The 23,304-nt window shown below is 49.2% G+C and overlaps 1 protein-coding gene across 1 annotated transcript in view; it reads right to left on the bottom strand.

Annotated features, from left to right (window-relative positions):
- NECTIN1 (nectin cell adhesion molecule 1) overlaps nt 1-23,304 on the bottom strand; it is a 104,612-nt gene that overhangs the window by 47,978 nt on the left and 33,330 nt on the right. The window contains exons 2-5 of the mRNA XM_075723346.1: nt 8,472-8,822; nt 7,462-7,764; nt 6,923-7,040; nt 2,599-2,750 (exon numbers count right to left, since the gene is read on the bottom strand). Coding sequence (XP_075579461.1) covers nt 2,599-2,750; nt 6,923-7,040; nt 7,462-7,764; nt 8,472-8,822 — 924 coding nt within the window. The remainder of the gene's footprint in view (nt 1-2,598; nt 2,751-6,922; nt 7,041-7,461; nt 7,765-8,471; nt 8,823-23,304) is intronic.

The raw sequence follows: 23,304 nt of genomic DNA, 5'->3' as shown, positions 1-23,304 counted from the left end.
GAAGGGAGACTGAAGCCCAGAGGGGGAACTCACAGCCTCTCGTCCCTAGAGGAGCCCCTGCCCGTGCAGGCGAGTCGGTGCAGCCCGCCTGGGCTGCAACGCTATTGTGGCGCTGAGACAGATGAAACACGCCAGTGGCAGGTGGCAGCAGGAAATATGAAGAAAGGGCTGTACCTGGTGTTTGGGAACATGTGTCCTGACACCGCAAGAGACAGCGGGTTGGATAGACAGAACGACAGCAAGAAATGGACATACAGGCTATGCAGAAATGGAAAATGAGACACGGTGAAGAGAGCCTGTTCCTCTCTAAGTCTTCTGCAATACCTATCCCACCTCCTTCTCTGCGACTGGGGACCGAGCTTGGAGGCTTTTTCCCTCCGATCACTGATTCAAATGTGACCCAGGGTGCTAGTTACTGCCTGGGATGGTTTTCTATTGCTGATGGGAAGCAAGGCTGCTCAGTTTGTACCAGGCAGTTGCCTGCACTGTCCCAGAAACGCAGTGCCTTTGGTGGCAACTCCCATGAAATGGCCAGCAGCTGAATGGGTTTTGGCCATGACCTTCCCCCCGCTTCGGTCTGTTGGGCAGGGCGGGTGCTGTGCCGTGTCTCTCCTGAACAAAGAGCTTTGTTATTCTGGTGCCTTTCACTGGCAAATGAAAAATCCCCCAGAGAAAAGCATATACCAGGAACAACTCAGCAGGCAAGGATCCAAGACAGGAGGTGTGAATTAAAGGCCTGCTACAGTGATAATGATCATAATAAATACTTGGTAATTAGCATCTAATTAGCACATCTCATCCATTGACCTCCACGCACTCGGATAGAGGAAGATTAGCCTGGTATACCCATGTTACAGAAGAGGGGAACTGAGGTGGTGAGGGTGCCAAACACAGTGTTATTACTAATTTCAGGAGGTCAGCTGCCCAGGCCTCGTCTTTACGCTTGCTCAGCACTTACCACTGTAGAGAACGGGGGGAGGGGACTGGAGCTCGGCCCCTCCGAGAAACCCTTTTTGTCACTCTCAGCTTAGACAACTCTTCAAGGACTGGGGTGGCTCAGAGAGGTGGCCCGCTATCAGAACAGCAGGCGCTCTGATTTGCCTCAGGCTGGACAGTAGGAAGAGCTAACAACCCTGGGAACCTGTCCTGTACTTCCCCTGCCTTGGGAGCCCCCAGCACACCTCACTGCCCACCCAGCTCGGAGGCACCCATACTGTCTGTGGCATTTGCAGGTCGCAGGCAGACGGCTGCCCTCCAGCTCACCCGGCTGCAGTCACAGCCCCGCTGCTCTCCGCAGAGAGAGCAGGTCTGGAGCTACAACACCCCACGGTCCCTGCTGCAAGCCCAGCTGGAAAGGTGGCCGTGTGCTGTGGTTTGTGCTGCCTGCCCACCTGGCGATGGTCCCAAGCTGGGATTAGGGGGAGCACCCAAAGGAGACCAGCGCAGAGCCCCCACAGCACTGCTGGCCAGCTCGGGGGCCAGAGGAGAGCCTCGGCAAGTTGTCCCAGCTGCCAGCCATGACTCCCAGGCAGGCAGTGCTGCTTCATCAGATGGTCACTCCCTCCACTACCCCCTGAGAGCCCGGAGCTCATTGCAGCGTGGCAGTGCTCCAACTCACAACTGCAAAGGTACCTCCATCTCTCTCGTGACACCTGCAGCTGCTGGTCACTGCCTGTCATTAACCCACTGATAAAACAAATCGCTCCTTTTACCCCAAAGGAATGGGGTAAACTTCCCTTCCCTGCTCTCAAAGCACCAACAGCCACTTTTTGCCTTCAGCGATGCCTTGCAATATCACTTTGTCTCTCTGAAATCAGGCTATTGCCATATGTTGTTTCTTCTCTTTAACCTATTTCTTGACATCACTTTCTCTCCCCAACGCTACCTAAGCATATCCAAATGTCTTTTCCTCACTCCTGTGGCTACACTGATTTGCAAGTCATCAATTTCCTTCTGTCCCACATGACATCACATAGCATCACTTCCCATTGTCTGCATCCTGTTACGTTATTCCTTTCTGGAGCCCAGACAAAGCTACTCAAGTGCTCACAGCCTCTTGGTAATCTGTGGCAGCCAGGTCAGTAAGTGCACAGACCAACACGGCATTGGAAGGAGCACAAATGAAAAATCATGAGAATTGCCTAACATCAGAAACACCAAACATCATCCTGAACAAATGGCTCATCCATCTCATGCTTTACTGCCTCAATGGCAGTCTATATCCTCATCCTACTCCTTCTTCTACCTTCTAACAAATATCTCCCTGACATGTCTTTACTTTCAACATGTCCAGTGATCTATCTCTCTGAATCCAAAGCAGAAGACAAGGGGGAAACAAATTGAATGTATCTTGGTGTAAGAAAGGAAAAGACAACAAGAGGAAAGGAGAAAAAAACCAAGCCAAACCAGTGCAAAGCAAAGAACTTCACTGCTCCCTTTGCATCATGAAACTCCCCACCCCTAGAAGGAGACACTGGTGATTAAGACAGATGTTAAGGAGATGTAACTGACTGGTAGTTGCCATCCGCTCACACTCTTCTCTCCCCACCTCCTCCTCCTCCTCTTCTGTCTTTCAAAGCACACTAAGTGTTTTCCTACCTGTGACATTGACTTCCACCAAGCCCGACCGTGTACCGATGGCGTTGGAGGCCTCACAGATGTAGGTGCCAGCCACGCTGTAGGAGACAGGCCCTTTAAAGTAGATGGTGTTGTTCTGGATTTCCACGCTCCCTGGCAGAGTCCCATTTGGCCTAGGGGAAACAAAGATCATGGTTGCCCCCAGAGATGATAATCAGTAGGGTCAAGCAGTATTGCAGAGGTGACACTGATATGCTGCTGGTTCTGCGCTTGCCCTTGGGCAGGTCCAGAACCCAGTGGTGCTGGCTGGAAAATACCCATTAACGTAGTCAGCCTCGAAACCTAACCCTCAGACAGCAGCATTACAGGAAAGAGTCAGTAGAGTGTCTCCAGGGTAAATCCACTGCATGATGACAATCAGGTTCTTTACATGGATTGGGGTTTTTTCTTCCTCTCTCTGTGATTACAAGGGAGATTGGATATATTTGGGTCACATACAGCCCCTTGAATTTGGCTAACAGGATATGGAGCACTTTCAGTCTATCTTCTCCCTTATCCAGAAAACAGACTCAGAGCCTTAAAGTGGTTCATTTTCCAGCACAATACCCAAGTAGGTACAAACCTAGGGTAAGATGGACAGGCCACTCTTTTGTTTTGGGTGGCTCACCTCCACCAGGCTCATCTTTAGAGCATTCCTCCATCCCTGACTTTCCATTTGATGGAAAACACAGGAATAGGACACCAACCTGACCCTGCTTTACTCCAATTTCCTGCCCACCTAACTCTCCCAGGCAGCTGATAAGGCAGTGTTAATTGCAACTCCAGTTGAAGTAAAGCAGTGCTGATTTAGAGCCCTGCCATCTATGACCTGCCCATGCCAGAATAGTCATATAAGTGTGAAATTGGAATAATGCAAAACTAAGTCTAGAGATACACAGAATAAATGAACAAAGGCAGATAAAAAATAAAAACACCCCTGTGTGTTAGGAAAAGGCACACATGGCCTGCTTATTCTTAATTATGGAAGCAAAGTAAAGTAATTACTTCTCTTAGGCAATTAAAAATTACTCAAGTAATTCTTTCCCCTCCTCCCAACAAAAATGTGCACATACTGTCAGCAATTTGTAAGAAACAAAAGGGAATAATGGGGGTATAATTAGGTTTGTAAAGAAGTACCTAAATGCACACACACATATTTTACATGTCTACATATACACATAGGCACGTATGTACAGCAACCACACTAGTCTTTCCCAAGTACATCAAGCCAATAATCCCAAAGCTGATGGAAGAATAGAATAGGCTGATGTTAGTCCTCTGCCTATGGGTGAATTAGGACCCTGAACCTACAAAGCAAGGGAACATCTAAAAATTGTGCTGTGGGATGCTGAAGAAGGCTATTGCTTCCTCTAACAGCTCCCCTGACTGTTGCTCATCACCATCCAAATGAGAGGAGAGGAAAGCATGGCTGGTTTTTACATCCAGGCAGGAGCAAAAGAGCAGCAGCAGTCATTGCTTCCTAACCCCCAGAAAGGGGAAAAGGCACACATGAGCACATGGATAAACCAAAGATGCTGGTGGCTAGTTCTCTGGCTGCCCAGCCAAAGAAATGAGGAATCAGTTTGCTATTACCAAAGTGGCACTGTGGGAAGGAAGGGGATAGCCATGGATCTTAGTCCCACTCCTTACCTCCATACACACACACACACGCTGCATGCCTAGGTGCTTGGCTGCAGTACAATTATTTATCAGGCTTTCATCCCATCTGCTTGGTCTGCCTCTTCGTCGCAGGGCCTCACTCACAGCCAGCCTGGGGCCAAGACTGGGAGAGCAGGAGTCTGGGCGGAAAGAGCCAGGAGGCAACTCTGTGCCCCAGCTTTTTCCTCCTCCCTTTCCACCTCTATTTCCCCCAGTCTCACTTGCTCTGTTACTCTCTACTTTCCTCTTCTTCTGCTTCCATTCTCCCTACCTTCAGCTGCACTCCATCTTTCCTTTCCATCCTCTCTCAGGTCAATAATCCTATACTTAGTCCTAACTGGCCCACCAAGTGTGCAAAAGGGGAGAGGCTGGGGAATCAGACTGAAGCGCTATCGGACTTAGAAACCTGTACTCTTTAATTCCGTGCTTTCTCTCTCCATTTTTCTCCCCACAGTTCCTTCTCACAGCAAAGTACTGATGCTCCCAGCCTCTTAGCTGTAAGTCAAGAAACCCTTGCAGGCTAAAGACAGACAAATGGACATACACACAGCTCACAGAGAACCCGTAGGAAAACAACTCTTTCCAGTGTTTAAAAAAACCCCCAAACATCAATCACACAAGCACATAGGGACCAACTCAATGCCTGGCTCAAAGATGGGCTGTTCCCAAGAATTGTTTCCGCCAGAGTTGAATTTATTACCAGCGCAGTGTGTAAACCAGGTGTGCAAATGACACGTCATACTCACTCAGTCATGCAGTGCCACACTCAGCCCTGACACCTGCATCCCCTGTTGTGTTTGAGCCTAGTTGGTAACTAATCCTCTCTCCTGCCCTGGGCTATAGAAACATCACCTGGTTGAGACATCTGGCACTTGGTTACCCCGTGCTTCAGCTCTCCGCCTGCCTTCAGCATCACTATCACAGCAGGAGCAGACTGCCCCAACAGAGATCAGGGTCCGCTTGTGCTGCTGGCTGGTGTCTGTACACAGCGACAGAGCTCTTGCCACAGAAAGCCTGGTGCCCAAGAGCCCAGCAAGCACTCAGGCTCCAGCCCTGCATGTGAGCAATAGCTGAACAAAGGGATGAAATGACTTGCCCAAAAGTAGAGCGAAAACCTGCCTCCTGTCCCCAGGTCCATCTCCCAAGGCTTGCTTCAGCTCAGTTTACCAGCCCTGCTACACAGAGATAGCCTAAACTGGGATCTCTTCTGCCTTGGGTACCACAAGGGGCATCTTTGCCTCCAACACTTTCCTGGCAATGTTATGAGGAACACACAGAGCCCCGCTGGAGTTTAAGTCGAACTGGCAGAACCAACAGAGGGAGAGAGCTGGGGACGAGAACTAGGATAAAGGCAAGAAAAACAATCCTCTTCAGACTTTCACTGTGAACAGTTTGATCTAGGAAGCAAAATGAGAGAGAATATGCCTAGCTCCTTGCAAAGCCATTCTGAGAGCCTCTTTCCTGATGACAAATGCCAGCTGAAAAGAAGAAAGGATCCATTTGATCTTTCTTTTTTAAAGCTACATGAGTGCTTATAGAAAAGAAAGAGAGGGAGAGAGAACCACATCAGGTTTCATCAATTCCCATCCAACTCCCCAGACACCCCTCGTTCACTTTTCAGTCCCTTTAGTGTGTTCAGCCAAAAGCTGAAACCCTGGAGGGCAAGGAATTGCTTCTGTTTAATGTCAGTCGCGTGGGGATGAGTGCTCCAAAGGGGAGCTCCTGGTTACACTTGGGGTTGATTCCAGGGAAAGGTTTTTTCACATACAGACAAATTTTGGGCTATTTGTGCCCCTTTAAGGAAGGGGCTTTTCCAGCTCTGCTACTGAAGCACTTAGTGGTGCTGAGCAGATTATTCACCTTGTCATGTCTCAGCTGCTTGATGTCACCAGGGCAGAATATTATTCCAGTGACGTGAGAACAGGAAGTTATCCTGGATATTGCCGCTGCACTGCTCTGGTAGCAAGCTCCATCCCAGCGCAGTGGAGAGGGGGTGTGTATGATCCTTACCCACTGCCCTTCCCTCCCGAGTCTGAACTGGAAGATGCTGGGGGAAGACCCAGCTGAAAGACAGGAGATAACCTCTGTCCATCGCAAGGTCAGGTGGCTGTGTGTGGCTCAACTAAAATGCTAGTCCTAGCTCTGTCAGCTGGGGCCATAGGCCACGTGAAGCTTCTGATAAAGCCCATCCACCCAAAACAAGTCCCTTGCCCTAGTCGCTTCAAACACTGCCTGCCCCAAAAGCACAGGCTGCCCTCTAGACAGGGCTGGCAGGACAGCAAGCCTTGGTTTGGATCAGACAAGCTCAGCTTCAGAGCACAGCCAGCACAGGAGGGGGTGAGCCGGAAAGGCCAAGGCTAAAGACAGCAGCTTCCCTGGTTTGCAAATAAAGAAATTAGTTCCAGTCCCTGTGCAACGAAGGCCTCCTGGCAGAGCTGTGTCAGGGAACCAGAATCGGCTCCAAGCATCGAACTACGAGTGTTCAACTCTCCCCTCCCATGCACAGGTTCTTCCCTGGAGTGACACCACTGACAGTAATGGGACTGGGCCCTACCTGACCAGAGGGTGACTGAGGTTTCTACAGAGACTCCTTGGCCCTGTTCAAAGATCAGGTACTGCTGAGAGCAGAAGCATTGTAGGCACTTACAGCTTCCATTCATAGGTGTGAGCTGGGGGGTTGGCATCAGATTTGCATATCAGCTTCACATCCTTCCGGTTGAGAAACCAGTTGCCATCAAAGCCCTCAATAGTGACTTCTGGCTCATCTGCAGGGGGACGAAAAAGGTAGAAAAGCAGGATGGAAAAGGAGAGGAAAGAGTTAAGAAAAAGGAAGGGAGAAAAAATGAAATAGGAAAAGATGAGGAGGCAGCAGTGGGAGGACAGAGATTGCAAGGTGGGAAAGATGATGGGACAAGGAATGTGAGAGAGGGTGAATGAAGGAGAGAGAGAAGGGGAGGAACAAAGGGACATGGCAGAGGCAGAGAGAGAAAGAAGGTGTGAAAAAGAGAAAGCATATGATTATTCCTAGGGATCACTTCAGTTTTCACTCTCCAGAAAAAGAGACAAGCCCCCTACTTCAGCCCCTCCACCAGACCAACAGAAAAATCCTCTTTTGCCAGACTTTACCACCCACCCCAGGGACTGAACACGGAGCATTGCTCTCCAGCCCTGCCCATGCTCACTTACACTGCACGTTGAGGGTCATGCTGTCGGTGAAGCGGTCCAGCTGGTAGTTGACCACGCACATGAGCTGCTGGCGGTGGGCCTCCCGGCTCGGCACCAGCCGGTACCGGCTGATCACTGTGATGGTGCCATTGCTATTCCGGATCTCCTGAAACTCTGCTTCCCCTTTGAGCTTGGTGTCCCATGTGACAGTGCTGGGGGGCTTCCCATTAGAGGAGGTGCAGGTAGCTACCAAGATCTTTTCTGTCCTGCCAGACTTAGCAATAAGTGGCCGCTTGGTGCCCTCCATCCAGTTTGTGGGCTTGGCTGCAAGGAATTGCAAAAAGGAGGAGGAGGAGAAGAAAAGGGTACAAAGGGATGGTTAGAAAAGCAATGCTACCCTCTCTACTACAACCCAAGAGACATCTAGCACCACAGAGCCTGTGACAGACCTTGTGGTGAATCCAGAGCTGCTGCAAATTGCTAGCAATCTACTCTGGGGAGAGAATGGTGGAGGTGGCCTAGATGCACAGACACATGACGGAAAGTCAATCCTTTCCTGCCATAGGTTTTCAGCCCTACATTAGAATGAGAAACTGAAATTGGAGAGCAAGTTAATCATGTAGACCGTGGGTGGGGTCTATTCACTCACAACCCTAAGCTCCATGGACAAGCTCTACTTGTGCTTAGGATCTCTCTGTTGCCTTTTCTCTCTGTTCACTTGACAGCCACCAGCTCATTAAAACTCACCACTCCCTTAGGGAACAGGTCACTCTTATTGCACCCACGTTAAGAGATAGGGGAACTGAGGCCTGGAAGGAGGAAGAGGCGTTCCTGTGATAGCTCAGTGAACTACCTACCCTGGGTTCCCTGCTCTTCACCTCTTTACAGTCAACTTGAAAGATCATCACAGGTAAAATTTACACCCAAGATTCACCTTTGCCCTGAGCTCCCAGAACATGAGTCTCAGGTTCCTCCAGATCTGTTTAACTGGAGGCAATGGTTCACACTACAAAGCTTGTCCAGTATCTTACCCAGCACAGTGAGGTTCAGTTGACTTTCCCGGTTGCCAGTTGGGAAGGTAGCAAACTCACAGATGTAAACTCCCTCATCTTCCAGCTCTAGCCGAGAGAGCTGAATGGTGCCATCTTTGAAGGAAGGATTCCGGAATGTCACCCGCTCCTTGTAGGGAGACAGGATGGAGACCCCCATGGCAGGATTGTAGATGGCCACATTCTGCTTGGAGCCGTTGGCGGCTTTCTGCCACGTGACCTGCGTGATCTTCACATTGGGGAGCGGATTGGTGAAGCTGCAGTGCAGGACCACGTCTGTCCCGATAAACCCCGAGACGGTGTCATTGACTAAGACAGTCTGAGCTTGCAGCCCTGCAATAAAATGGAAAGACATGAATATACGTGTACTTCTCAGACAGAGAAAGAGAGAAAAAGAATGGTTCTTGGACATCAGGCTCACGAACTCTTTTATTTATTCCATTTGCTGCATCTTAGCATGGCTGATACAAGAACAGTCTGTGGCTACAGACACTCAGTACCTTCTGCAACTGCAGCTTCATTCCTGTTCATAAACACCTTCCTTCCCACAACTGGTGTTCACACTTCACTACGACCAGCCCTAATGCTCGGCAGCCAACCTAGGGCTCATGATCACCAAACAGCACAAGGTTGGATCAATAATACTTTCCTTCCTTTTGTCTTCAACTTTGGATGACAATAAATCAGTTATTGTGAATATACAGAGCATGTGTATCTGGAGACATACGAAAGCACTTATATTTATCAGCGTAGTATATCCTAACATATGCTAACATACACTCAGCCATCCATTTAATCCTATTGGAAATGCATCAGTAATTAAATGAGCTGCAAAGACTCAGCCCTGATCTCAGAGTAGCAATAGCTCCCACGTAAGAATAGAGGTACTGCAGTGCCTATACACCTTGCACGATCTACGTGCATGATCTAGATCATTTCTGTGGCCTTTAACCCCAGAAGTGGCTGCATTTAGGAACCTTCCATCTTGATTCTGCAGAGTAAAGACGAAAGGTGCTTGGGAAAAGTGGTGGCTTGTGTTCATGACTGCTACTCTGTCTCAGCTGATTCCTCCCCTGACAGCTGGAGAAAAATGTCTCCCACCAGACTGACCCTGAAATTCATCTTTGGCTGCCGCTGCATCTTTCCCTAATCTGTATGTTTAGAGATAATGCTCTGGTAATTATACAGCCAGTATTTATATGATAAATACAATAGAGAAGCAAGGTGGTGAGAACAAGAAAAACAGGTTTTGCTCACTGCTTCTGGCAGAATCTGAAATTGGACGTATTCTGGGAGACTGAGAGTAAAGGAAAGAAAGGGGTAATAAAAAAAGATGTACAAAGAGTGAGGAACATGAAAGGGTAATGAAAGAGAGAGAGGTGGGGGGGGGAATACATAGCAAGAGAAATAGGACAGCTTCTTCTAACTGAGGGGACAGAGCATTTCTGAAATGTCACCCCTACCCTGTTCTTCCAGGGGACAAAAACGCTCCCCGTGGCAAGGCCAAAATAACTCCTCAGTCTTAGCCCCCCCAGACGCCTGGCAGATGTGCCCCGTGACTTCTACGCGTGAAACTGAGCAAGAATCTCCTTCCTGCAGTTTCACACACACACAAGAGCAGGCATACAAAAGTCTTCTCACCCATAAACACCCCTGTTACTGTTCTCTTGGCAAGCTCCCATGTTGCCCCCTCACTCCACACCTGCTCTACTCAGCCTGATCTCAGTCCCCACATCTCATCTAAGCCTCCTCTTTCTCCTCTTCTCCCTCCCTCTGCGCCAAGCCTGTGACCCTGAGGACAAGCCTCAACAACCCAGCCCGGCCATGAGACGCCATCAGCTGACCGCAGTCATCAGCAGTTAAGACCGAAACTCAGCCTCTAGAGCTTTGTGTGAACTTGCCCCCTTCCCTGAGTCAAGCACTGGTTTGCCCCACACCCTAGCATTGCGGCTGGGTGCTGAGGAATGTTTTTCAGTGCTGCTTAACAGCCACAGCAAAGCACTGGTGCCCTCATGTGCCTGCATGCATGAAGCCATGAAGTCCTTAGAGGCAGTCAGCTGAGCTGGCAGGGTTGCATGTTCCCCCTCCCACTGTAGCCAGGGCCATTCTTGCCATGCAAGTCCCTCCAGAAAACAGCGGGAAGGGATGTTCCTGCTCTTATAAAGTCACAGCTGGACCATGTTTCTCCATGCCAACCAGAGGCACTGGCCTATTGGAGAAGGACGTCCAGGCAGTAAGATACAGTGAAACACTCTGACACCAGTCTGGCCTGTGCCCTGTGGGACCCCGTAGCCCACAGCAGCCTTCCTGATGAAAGGAGGGCACCGGCTGCAGAGCAGGGCTAGGTTTAGATAATGCTATGCTGGGATTTGAGGAAAGAACGGGTGGATGGGGAGGGGGGCGATGTCTCCAACATGCTTTGCAGCATATGCTGCTCCTTCTACCCTGGAGGTGAGAGAACCTCTTGCAGAATTGCCCAGACCTGTGGAGGTGAGCAACAGCTTTGCCAAACAGTCTGGCTCTGAAGTCTTTAGAGCCTCGCAAAGCGTGTGGGAGCTTGCCGGAGAGCAAAAGCAATCACGTAGCAAAGGCCCTGGGAACAACCTGCCACCCATCTCACGGCTGCCTGGCTGTAGGTGTGCTCAGCACTCCCTCTTTCTCCCAAGGCTGGAGGAGAGCGGATTCATCAGCACCGGTCCCCACCTCTTTCATGAAGGGCCCATGCCCCCGAGCAGAGCCTGCCCGGGGCTGGGGCGATGGCACAGCTGGCTCCGCTCCCACACAAGCTCCCTGACCCCCCACAGGCCTCAGCGGTTCCCTTTGAACCAGGCTTTCGACATCCTAATAAAAGAGGCCCCATTCGCGACAGCAGGAAGTCATGGCCCAGCTTCTCCTCGCAGTGCCAGAAAAGCGAGAGATGAGCCGAACCCCAGAGAGGAGAGGATGGAAAGTCACCGGCTTCTCCTCAGAGTCGCCCTGGCAGGGCAGCGGGACAACAGCCTGGTCTCTCCCTGGCAGGGCATGCGGACAAGCACTGCACGCAGAAGGCTATGCCAGTCTGAAGGCCACCACTGCCCAAGGATGGGCACCTAAGACGTGTCCCTTAAATAAAGATACTGTCAGTCAACCTGGGAGAGAATGTGATATATATCACAAGAGAGAGATCAATCCAATCCCTCACTTGCATCATTACTATGCCCTTTCTTTACGTTATGACTTCCCTGCAAATTAATGAATGACCCTTTTAAAAATCAAGTGACTTTTCTTGACCGTGAGCGGTAGTAACAATTCCCAGTTCTACCCTCCCCCTTCTACCGTTCCCCTGCCATGGGATCCATGCATCAGTGCAGACTGTACTTGGACACAAATTGGAGAAAAAGCAGACTTTGGTGCTGATGAACCTGACCCTGAACCAGACTCCAGAATGGTCCTGCAGAACCCTCCTCTGCCCAGGTGTGAAGAGTCAGACTTTTGGCTAGGCAAAAAGCCGGTGCCAGTTGAGGACTGCTTGCCAACAACAAAACACTGCCAAAGCTAGGATTCAGGCCCCTACATGTAGCAGCTTTAACAAAAACACATTCCAAACTTTCTAGAGGCTTCAGGGGAAAAGGGAACAAAAAATCAGCAGGAGAAATAACAAAACAAAACAAACAAAAAATACCCCCAAAAACCCCAAACACTGTGCGGAAATAGTGTTTCCTTTCCAGGTGACTGAATAACTCATGGCTCTTTTGCAAGACAGGGTAAACTCTTTATGTTCCACTCCTCTGAGCCTCTCATCAGGGAAATAACGCACCCATTGCTCTGCTCCATACCACGGCAATAACACCCACACCTCAACAGCAATGATGAGGAAGGGGAACAGATGGAGTAAAGGGGTTCTGCATGTTGCTGGATCATCATCAAAGCATGCTCCCCATCCTAAATCAGAAGCCAGAGGGCAAACTAGCTGCCATCATGCTCTTGGGAGCATTCGTTTGCAAGGTGACTGAGCTGGGATGGTGGGTCTTCCCTCGCCCCGTAACACACTCAGTAATTCATCAGGACAAACACATAGATAATTGATGCCAATGAGCATGCAAGGCCAGGAGAGGAGGAGAAAATAAAATCACTAATCAGCCTCTGGAGAGGCTTGAACATATTAAGCAGGATGTGTGTGCACGTGCAGGTCTGGGGTTCGCCTTGCTGCTTCTTTGCTGAATGATGTGTGTGGTCGGTATGGCAGAGAAAAGGTTTGGGATACATCCTGCCATTCGCAGGTCCTATGCCAGATCTCCCAGTGCCCTCCAATCCGCTCTGACACCTCCCGGGGGCAGCTAGCACATGAGGAAGGATTAGCTGTATAGGTTGAAGCTTGCCGAGTCGCATTTTACTCATTAGTTTTTTTGGTGTTATTTTTTGCTGAGGACCAAAAGCAGTAAAAAAGGCCCAGCCGAGTGCCAAAGATACGTTGGTGCCAAGACGTCGTTAGTGGAGACCCCTGAGATCCTACTCCTCCATCTTGGCCTCTGAAGTGGTTTGTGTTGATGCCTTTCCCCACGATCCCAAACCCAGATATTTACTAGGCCATGCAAGGCCTTGGGGGCACTGTGCAGAACTTGTGGTGCCCTGCGGCACAGGCAGCGGGCTAGAAAGGAAGGTCTGGACTCCCTGCGTGCGAGGGGCACTGGGGAGGGAGCAGACTAAGTAGCAGCTGGTGGCTCTTGAACCTAAAAACCCTTCCTCCTAAAAGCCCGGGAGGTGCTGTTACATTGAGGCTCCCACACTTGCAAATCTGGTTCTTGCTCCCCCATACAGAAAGCTCTGGAAATGATCTCCAGGCACTAGTGAGCTCTGTCACAACAGTGAGCCTCCAATCAATGCCTCTTTGTTAAGAAACATGTGAACTCCACACGGCTTTGCACAACCTTGCCTCTGATGAGGCTCTCACCAATTTCTCTCTCTCCTGTTCCCTGATACTCATCTCACCTCAAGGGCATTGAAACAGCCCTTGGCAGAAGTGTGATGAGCCACCCTTTGGTGTGGCAATATCATGGCTAATGCAAATGTCAGAGGAATCAGTCCTAATAGTCTTTGCATCACTTAGAACTAAACTGAAGGGTCACAGTAGCCAGACCTTACAAAAGGACAAAACAATGCATCACGCTTCAACTTACAAAAGACCCTACACAAAGCACCTGATTTTGAGACAGCCCCTTGCACTGCACCTTGACTATGGGCAATGATGTCCTGTACATGGTCCCATATGCCTCACAGACACTTCAAACAGATCTCCATGAACTTTCCGTAAGGGGAAAAATCGGATGGAACAGGAGCTCAAAACTTTCCAGCTGATGGCACTTACAAATTTTTCTCCTGGTGTTTCTGATTTCATCTTTCAAGTCTTCCCTATTTTTAAGTGGAAATCAAGGTCTGAAATGCCAACTCTCTGGTTGGGCAGAACACAACCGGCCTCCAAGAGCCCAAAGAAATGCCACAGGTGTGTTAGGCAGGGTAGGAAATGGGAAAGAAGATCCTAAATCCCAGCAGGGGAATTTCAGGTGGCAAGAAGCAAAGGTTTGAGCTAGCGCTTGGCGAAGATGTTGGGGTTAATACCTTTCCTCTTGCCAGAGAGACTGTATTGATTGCCAGGCATTCAAATCAGTACTCTGCTGCTCTTCCAAAAGAGCACAGCGCCTGCCTCACCCTGCTTAGTCAATGGCTTGCAGCTGACTGCAGCGAAGGAGTGGTCTCCAGTGACTCACCAACATGCACTTCCTGCAGCAGCAGGCTTTCACTGAAGGTCTCTCTGTCATGCACTGATTCATTTCTGCCCCACGTAAGTGTGGAGCTTGAACACAGGGATTAGAAGAGGAAGACTTGAGTTTCCAACACAAGGGGAGGGGGCCTTAGAGAGAAGATGAGAGAGTAAGAGATGTGGCAAGTTTCTAGCTCCAAGTGACGTGGCTGCACATGAAAGTGAAAAGCCTGAGATAACACTGTGATCGGGTGGGTGCACACCAAGAGAAACTGCAAGCCCAAGCATCCCTTCCCCCAGCTGAGAGCTGGGAGCTTTATGGGAGCTGATGGGAGATGGCAGTGTGTGCGATGGCCCATCTGGCTCTCATCCAAATCCCTCTCAAAAAAAAGAAGGAATGGGCTTGGCTTTGGCTTGCAAACGGAAAACATGGAAACATGGGGCCTTTCACTCTAGGTCACTGGTTCACATCCAGAACCAGCACATAGTAGCAACAGCAGAGATGTTACTATCTGAGGATCAGTCAATGGCTTGTACTGAGTGAGGTCTCTAGCCAGTGGAGATGCCTTTGGGATAAAGCAGGGTTGCCTTCTCCGTCCTATGCACTATTTCCTCTTTGGATAAATAGAGCACCAAGCAGCCTCAGGATCCACTTGAATGAAAGATCTTTTGCAAAGGGCTTGATCCATTGATGCTCTGCTTGTTCTCTGTTAAGGTTTGGGAAGTCTATTCATTGAGCCACCACTGGGATTCACACAAAGGCCCTAAGCAGGACCAAGGCCATGTTTGTCCTAGGTGTTCTTCATAGAAATAGATGAAAGAAAAGCAGATGCCAAGGTGATACCGGCCACAGATCAAAAAGACAGCGAAAAGTAGAGATGAACACCATACTAGACCACTAGTTCTTGCTGTCTGTGCTTCAGCCTTGCAAACAGCCTCAGTTGTGGCCAACCTTCTAGTTCTCTAGGAAAAGGGCTACAAACCAGAGGAGTGGGAAAGGAACAACCATGCCTGCCTTTGCTCCCAGCTTTCACTCTTTGCTGTTACCTTTCCTGGCTTTCACACAGCTGCTTTGCCTCACCCCCCAAGTCAAGGGGAGGGGAACATGCCCCATGGCAAAAGCAGGCAGGCTGGCAGAGCAGGGCTCCTGCTGAAAGAGCTGACACAGCACTGGGAAAGGCCTTCCTGCAATAAAGCTATGAAACCCCATGCTCAGCAACAAAGCACAAAGGTTCCTCAGTCACCGCCCCGCAAGCATGTCAGCTAATCCTTTGGCAAGAGTTGCCAGTTCCCACACACCTGAGCAGCAAACCAGACTGCCCCTTGCCTCTACCTGACGTGCACCAGTGCTCGGTACTTGGCCCACTTTCCCATCCATGCAGCCTGTCCCTCCCGGCCTTTTGGACCGGACTTTACTCCAGCTCCTTCCTCAGCAATTTTCCCACTGTTCACTCTTACTCATATCTGTCCAGTGCCTGGGTTCAGAAGACTCTCATCTCCTTTCCCCTGTGGCCTTGTGCAATTTATTACAGCTAAAACACATCTCCCTTTTGCCCCCACTACCTGCCTCCATAAGCCGGGTGAGGATTGCCTCTCAACCTGGTCTTTGACTTGCCCTCCCTCCATTTTAGCTTTACAAATTTTCCCACCTCTCTTGTGTCTTTCCAACATCATCACCACACCCCAGGCCACTCACTTGCCTCTTCTCATCCCTAGCCACTAGTTGCTCTGGAGAAAAGGAAAAGCAGGCAGCTGGCCAGGAAAAGACAAGGGTGGACAAAGAACAAAAAAATCAAAGACCCTTCTCTCAAGAGTCATCTCGCTGCCTGCCAGCAAGGAAAAAGCCAGGGTCTTCTTGCTTACTAACTCTGACCTGTAAACAAGAGGGAAGACTGAGAAAGGGGACCGCATTAGAGCCAATGCTTATTTGGTGGTTGGGTGGGGAAGTGAGGGCAGAAAAGAACAGTACAGCTGGAAAATCAAGTGTGGAGGCGGGGAAAGAAGCCGAAGCATTGAGCAGGGGGAAGCTAATTAAGCTGAGACTGCCCTGAGACCTTATCTTGATGGGCTGAGTCCCCAAACGTACATGAGTATTTTCTCTGCCCTGCCTCTTTCTTGGACTTCCGCATTGCCTTGGATGCTGTTCAAGGAGCCCTGGTCCAGGGCTAAATATTCTCACTATTAGAGCTCTCCAGGTGCTAAGGAGGAGGGATTTAATGAAGAGCTGTGAAGAGGGATCAAGATAGTAACCCATAGAGAGTCTCATTTCCGAAATGAAGGAACTTGAGACTGAAGAGATTCAATAAAAACAAAAATAAACTTGATGGCACAGAAAGAGAGAACATCAGATCCTTCCTTCCCTCCCTGGGAAAGCAACAAAGCCGAAACTCTGCTGACTCAGGCGTGACTTCAGCGCCAGGGTTAATAGCTGGCAGCCCTAATCTGACTGCCCCCACCAGCCTCGCCACCCCCTGATTCTCTCTGTCCTCACTCAAATCAAGCTTCTTTTATCAGAGGGGTAGATGCCAGGTCATGGGAAATTACCAAAGGATACAAACTCTCTGGTCTTCTGTCCAAGACACGGTGAAAAATGCACTCCTGCCAAACCATGCTGGTATTGGCCAGGCCTGCAATTTTTGCAAAGATGATCAAAACTCCTACTTTCCTATAGCTTAAAAGCTTGCTTTTAAAACCAGTCACAGCTTTCTGACTGTGGTCTTGCTTTCCTGTTGTCTTTCCTCCCATTATCCTTTTAGTATATAACGTATTGCTGATATTTCACTATCTCCTTAAGTTAAGAGAGAAATGTTTTCTACTATTGCAAGTGGGAATGCCATGCTCTGTTCTATTATAATTTGTTCGAAGATAGAAACAACAATTTGTTTTGTGACCAGAAGAATGTGATATATGTTCTGGGGGCTCATGACGCATCAGAGCTGACAACTAGGAAAAATCTTTGCAAAAAACATGAATGCAAACATGGCACCCAACAGATGCAATGGACAGACACCCTTCGCCAGCTGACTGCCTGTGATTTCTCTCACAATGTGTTTTATCTTGCCCTAGAGATATTTCTGCAGGGAAGTGGAAGAGACTCAGACCTCCCAACTTTGGATTGTTCAAGGATTCCTGCCCATGAACAACAGGCAGTAAAGTACAGTATGCACACATAAACCAAAACTCAGTGCCCTGCCTGATTTCCATCCTGCTGCTGCTCACCTTTCTTATCATCAAGTCCCTGCACAGGGAACTAATTTAAAAAATTTCACCTCTTCCCGGATTTATGATCTCCACGGCACAGAGTATCAGACACCATGCTTCAGTCCTACCTGGGCCCCATCTGTAGGAATAAGTTTGCATATCTGTGGAAAGCTTTGCATCTTCAAAAGGCTTTTCAAACAGTAACTAATTAATCCTCTAACACCCTGAGAGGCAGGAAAGTATTATTACCCCTGCTTTCAGGGATGGGGAAATCAGAGGTGCTGAATGACAAAGAGATGTGCCCAAGGCCACCCAGGCAATCACTGGCAATCTCACTTGAATGGCTTGGTTTAGATGTGGGTATCTGCATATTATGGTGACAATTCTCACCTAAGGAAGCAGGAATGGAGGTATTTGTGGTAAGGCCACACAGCCCCACCCACCACTCATGCAAATGGCAAAGGTCACCCTCATTTTTATGGCTGAGGAAACCAAGGCACAGGGAGATGAAGTGGAAAACCTATTCTATTGACAAAGCCTGGAAGCAAACCTAAGCATTATCCACGTCAACAGCTAGACTAAAGGTTCCCAGAACACAGCTCACGCTTTTCTCAACAATGAGCAAACTGGCTGCAACCAAATCTATGACATTTTATGTTAAGAACATGCCAGAAATGATGAGAGACATTGAGGATGACGGTGACTGTCCCATTCAACCTCTGAGCAAAGCCAGCTCCACAATTCCAGTCCCCACTGCCCCAAGGAGCTGACATGCACTCCAGGTTTGCCTCATCTCTCTCACTTGCCAGATCAGTGGCTGCTGTGATCCTTCTAGCCCAGGTTTAGATCTGGCATGGCCCGCTACAGCTCAGCAGGAATGCCACCTCAGCAAGAAGAAAGATCTGAACAGGGCAGATTTGGGTGCATGGGAGTCCCTTTGACTCCAGACCTCACAGCAGCTGGTGGGATTGAGCAGAGGGCAGCTGGCAGAGAGATCGACTCCATGCTGGATGGAGATGCAGCTCTCATATCTATTAAGGTCACAGCCTCCAGCCAGGCTGTCTCGGGAATGACTGCTGAGCTTTAAAACAGCTGCACAGGTAGGGGCTTAGAGGAAGCCTACTGAGCTTGTAAGACTCAGGACTGTAAACAAGTGACAAGACCACCCATTAAAGGCAGCCTGTGCTCGCCCCAATCATGAGCATCTGAAGGGGGGGAGAAGGCAATGAGTGAGGGTCAGAGCCCAGCGGGGAGGCCTCCCACAGAGGGTCATGCTCCCTGCCTCGTCCTGCCTGGTACACAGCTCGGGGATGCATGGGGCAGCGGCTTTGCTTTCCTGGGGATGGTAGGGGAGACCCACACGGTTATATCCACTCTTACCCAGAAAGGTGAGGGCAGTCAGCAAGGGCTTACTGCACTGTAAAGACAGATAGCACTTAGCCCAGAGCAGAGGGCAAGTCAGGAGGAGCAGGCATTCAAAGGGGCTTCTGCAGAAAGATGATTTGTCCCGCAGAGGGGAGTTTACAAAATAGGGACCACATTGCCTTTCCCTTTGGACACGTCTCAATGGGAGCAAGGCTTGCCCTTTCTGGTGGGGCTAACTAGGGACTTCAACTTAGGAGTTGTATATACTTAGTGATTGTAGCGCAATGCGGGAGGCAAGCAAACTTCCAGGAAAAGAAACTAAGGGCTTCTCCATGCCGCCTTATCCCCTCTTCAAACAAGGGGGCTTTGTGCTTCCAGGTAGCCCCAGGGGGGAGCTGGGTTGTTACATGACACTCAGGGGAGTTCAATGACAAATGCCACTCAGGCGCGGAGTGGCACGCTGAGCTGAGTGACTCACCCGGCCTCTTATGCCCAGGTACAAAGACGTCCCTTCATATACATCCTGGGAGGCATTTCAGCTTTCAGAGTCTGATGGATGCATCAGTAAGCATCTACATTGGGTTGCTGCTGTTCGGGCTGGTTTTTGGGGCCTCTCCCAGCATGCTTCACTTTTTTTCCCCAATCTGGGGATGCCTGAGCAGGAAGGCTGGGATACCGACAACTGTGACAGGAGCTACGGGCAGCTACAAGGCCTGAATCCCTATGGCAGGCTTGAATCACATATTTGCTCTAAACCTAACTGCTCCCGAAGTCTAGATTCATGAGAGACAAGTCAGAACCAAAAAGCAATCAGTTTCCCATGAACATCTATTAACAGTCAACAGGATGGAGCAAGCTGACAGTCAACATCCCATTTCCAGCCTCATGCTGGAGAAACTAGGCCCAGAGACTGAGGGTTAAATAGCTCAGTTTGCCTTAATTGACATATTTCGTTGACTTTCATAGTTATTTCATTGACTTTTGTTGAAACTGCATCAGCACTAAGCTCCTTTTTTCCTTCTTGCGTAGCAATAAGTTGTGTTCAAAAGGCTGGCTATGTGGACAAGACCAGCAGGCTGCTCAGTGGGGCAGACGTATTTTCCTCTGTGCCACTGGGGAGAGTTCCAGTGAGTCATCCCGGTCTTCAAAGACCAGGAGGTCAGCTGCTCTCTTGGGACTTCTGTGTGCTTCATCCTAGCTGAAACCAGGGACTGACGAAGTTGCCACAAAAATGGAAAGCATGTGAAAAAAAAACTAGACCTAGTGGAAAATTTTCCAACACGGCATGTTTTTCTGATGGAAAGTGCCATTTAGTCCAAGCCAAAACTATCCACTGGAACGTGCTGATTTTGACAAAATTAAATTAAAAAAAATAAAAAGCCCTTTGATAAGGTTGAAATGTGCTAACCTTAGAACAGACTGTTTCCTTTTTTGTGGTTTTAGCTTTTCACATTTTAAAAAAGGGGGTTTTCTCATTTTAAGACTTAATACATTTATTGTAGAACAACTTCACCTTTTGGACTGTCATTTCTTATAAATGGTATATGGTAAAACACTGACCAGAACTGCAACCAGAATGAAATGCTTTGGCTGTAATGCAATGGGACATTTTGGATTAAGTCAGACTAAAGTTTTCTTTTGAAATTTCATTTCTGTGGAAATTTTCAAATGCCAGTTTGTTTCAAAGCAGACGGAAAACTTTTTCTGAAATGCCCAGCATCTCCACTGCAAGCCCATTCTGTCTGTTAGTCATCTCCACAGCTGACCTTTCCAACAGCTCTCACACCCAAAGAGAAAGCACCTCCTGCCTGCCTGTGAATCTCCCCACCTTCATTTCCCACAGCCCACTCTGAGCTCCAGTCCATCTCGATTCATTCTGTAAGAGTCTCATCCCACCCCATGCCTGGGTTAGGAGTTCTCTGGAGCCTCGGGCCAACCTGCACAGCCGTGTGATGTAGCCCAGGATGGGACCGCTCCAGCGCCTGTCCCTTTGGACTCCATGTCTCTTCCTCCTTCCCGACAGACGGATTTGCTCCCACCCTCCACCTGCCTGGTGTGCCCACCTCCTCCTCCGTCTGCTGTTTGTGTCTTTCCACTTGCTCACAACTACATGGGAGGCTATTTAAGAGAACTCATGTTCTTTTCAGATTGAGGGGAAAAAAAGGAGAGAGAATACAAACTAGACTATTACATTTTTTAGCAGACATGACAATATGGACACAGTTCCTGCAGAACGTTGTACATTTTTAAAGACAAACTTTACCCCAAAAATGTCAGCCAGCTCCCCTGATGGGAGAAAAAATGAAGAAAACAAAGGGTCCTTCAGGTTTCCAGCAGAACTTTTATATTTTCCCCTTGGAAAGCTGAAAACAACTGGGCAAGATCTCTAAGCACCTGGCTGCATAGTCAGGAGGCCGAGTGCTTGGCTACCGCACGCAGCAGCTGCTCTTCGACACGCTGCAGAGCGCCTCTCGCTCGCCAAGCGCGAGCTCCGGCACAGTGGTGCCCCAGTGTTAGCCAGCATCCCACCTCCCCGACCTTCCTCGTGACAGCGCCCGGCCACTTCATGCAGCAGCAGGCCTCGTCTGCCGCCTGCCCCGAGGGCTGGAGCGAGGACGGACACTCCCCATACCACAGCACTGCGCAGCCAGCGCTCCTGCAGAAGCAGCCCCGTCCCCCATCAGGGAAGCGCCCGAGGGTGGTGAAAATGGCTCTGGAGCCAAAACACCAGAGGCGGAAACAGGGAGACTTGCAGGGCAAATGTGATGGACTTTCTTGACCTACCACGTCAGGTCCCACAACAGCTGAGAACCATCACACAAGTGAGGGAGCAAGGGAAGGAGGAGCTGTGCAGAACGAATCCCTAGGAGACAAGAACACCTCCCCTGGGGTCTCCACAGAAAGACGGGACAAGCCTGGCCAGGGCTCTCCTTGGTGCTTCACCACCTCTGGGTATGGCAGCTGGGCTTGAATTGCTCACAAACTGCACAGCAGCTCGTGTGTCACTTGTTTGCCACCGCTGCTCTGGAGCAGCCATTGCTTGAGCTAACAGCTGTTAAGCAACATCTTTACTTGTTGCTTAGGTACCAAGGTGACAGATATAACACAGCTGGATGCTCGACTACCTAAGAAGATGGATGGAAGGATATAAATAGCTAACAGAAAGCGAAAAGAGGACAAAAAGTCCCATCTCCAATTTTGTAAAAACTGACCAGAATAGTAGTGGAGAAAGACTTCCAGAAATAACCAGATGGGTATTGAATGAATGCAAATGGGGGCAACAAAAAAAGAAAGAAAAAAGAAAGAAAAAAGAAACCAGGGAAAAGACATTAAAGGGAGCTGCTTAATTTGTCTGAACTGTAATGCTCCCATCATGGAAAAAGAGTTAACGTCATCTGGATACCACAAACTGTTACTGTCGGTAGGGTACCCAGATACTTCAGTGTGGGGAGTAACAGGGTAGGCAGTGGAAAAGAAAGATAAGCGTATAGATAAATGTCATTAACTCCTATTAGTGTGGGGGTTAGGGAGTTCAAAGGGTCAGTTTTCAGTTAAGGGTAGAGGTCTCAGGGGCTGTGTCTGGCAACAGAGGCTTGTCTGTAGAAACTGAGAGGAGGCAAAGCTGGGCAGAAAGAAACACCAGCTTTAAGGCATGTCGTCATCTTATGTGAACACAGAGCAGAGCAGGACACGTCTTCCTGGCACAGCAGGGTGTCATGCAGAAATAGATTAACTTGCTCATTAAAAGTAAGCTCAGGCACTGGAAAATGGTATAGGCACTCTGGTAAAGGACTCTACTCGTGCTAAGCAGCCTGGCTGATCTAAGCAAGGGGAATACTGCTGCAAGACACAGACGTGCCTTGCCAGCATACCCACAACTTGGATGAAATGAAAGAATCATTCATTAAACCAAAAGCTAAGTTTCTTCCTAGAAGACTTGAGAATCTTCTGTTTCTGATGCTGTCACAGCACCAAATCTGTGACAGTCATAGGGAATGGGTCTTTGGACTTGAACCCTCAACAGATCAATACTGTGCCACACTGGGAATCACCCATGCAAGAATGCAAAGGTGATGGGTTCTGCATCTGAAGTCACCCTGTGCCCAGACCCAGCAAAACACATGGGCAGTGAGACGGAGGAAACAGAGCACAAGAGGATAAGAATGATGTGCCCCAAAGGGAAATGAAGAGACTTCATTTAGGGGAGAGACACACCTTCTTCAGGAAAGATCCCAGCAGAAAGAAATAACACCCCTGAAATGGAAAATAAGTACCTCTGCAGAACTGAAGGCAACCTGAAAGAACAGCCCAATCTTATCCCAAGGCTATTTTCAACCCTGTGGGCTATACAAGCTGAACAAGCACTACAAAAAGGACTGGGATTTTTGCTGCGGATCTCCTCAAGCAAAGGACTCGGACAGGGAAGCATCAGGAAGCCCAAGAGGCAGAGGAAGTTTACAGTTGTCCTCAGAAAAGTGAACATGGCCTTTTCTCTCAGAGCTTCCATATCCC

This window comes from Pelecanus crispus, chromosome 19 (genome assembly GCF_030463565.1).
Source record: "Pelecanus crispus isolate bPelCri1 chromosome 19, bPelCri1.pri, whole genome shotgun sequence".
In the NCBI taxonomy this organism is placed as follows: domain Eukaryota; kingdom Metazoa; phylum Chordata; class Aves; order Pelecaniformes; family Pelecanidae; genus Pelecanus; species Pelecanus crispus.
This window is presented reverse-complemented; position numbering and strand designations above follow the sequence as displayed.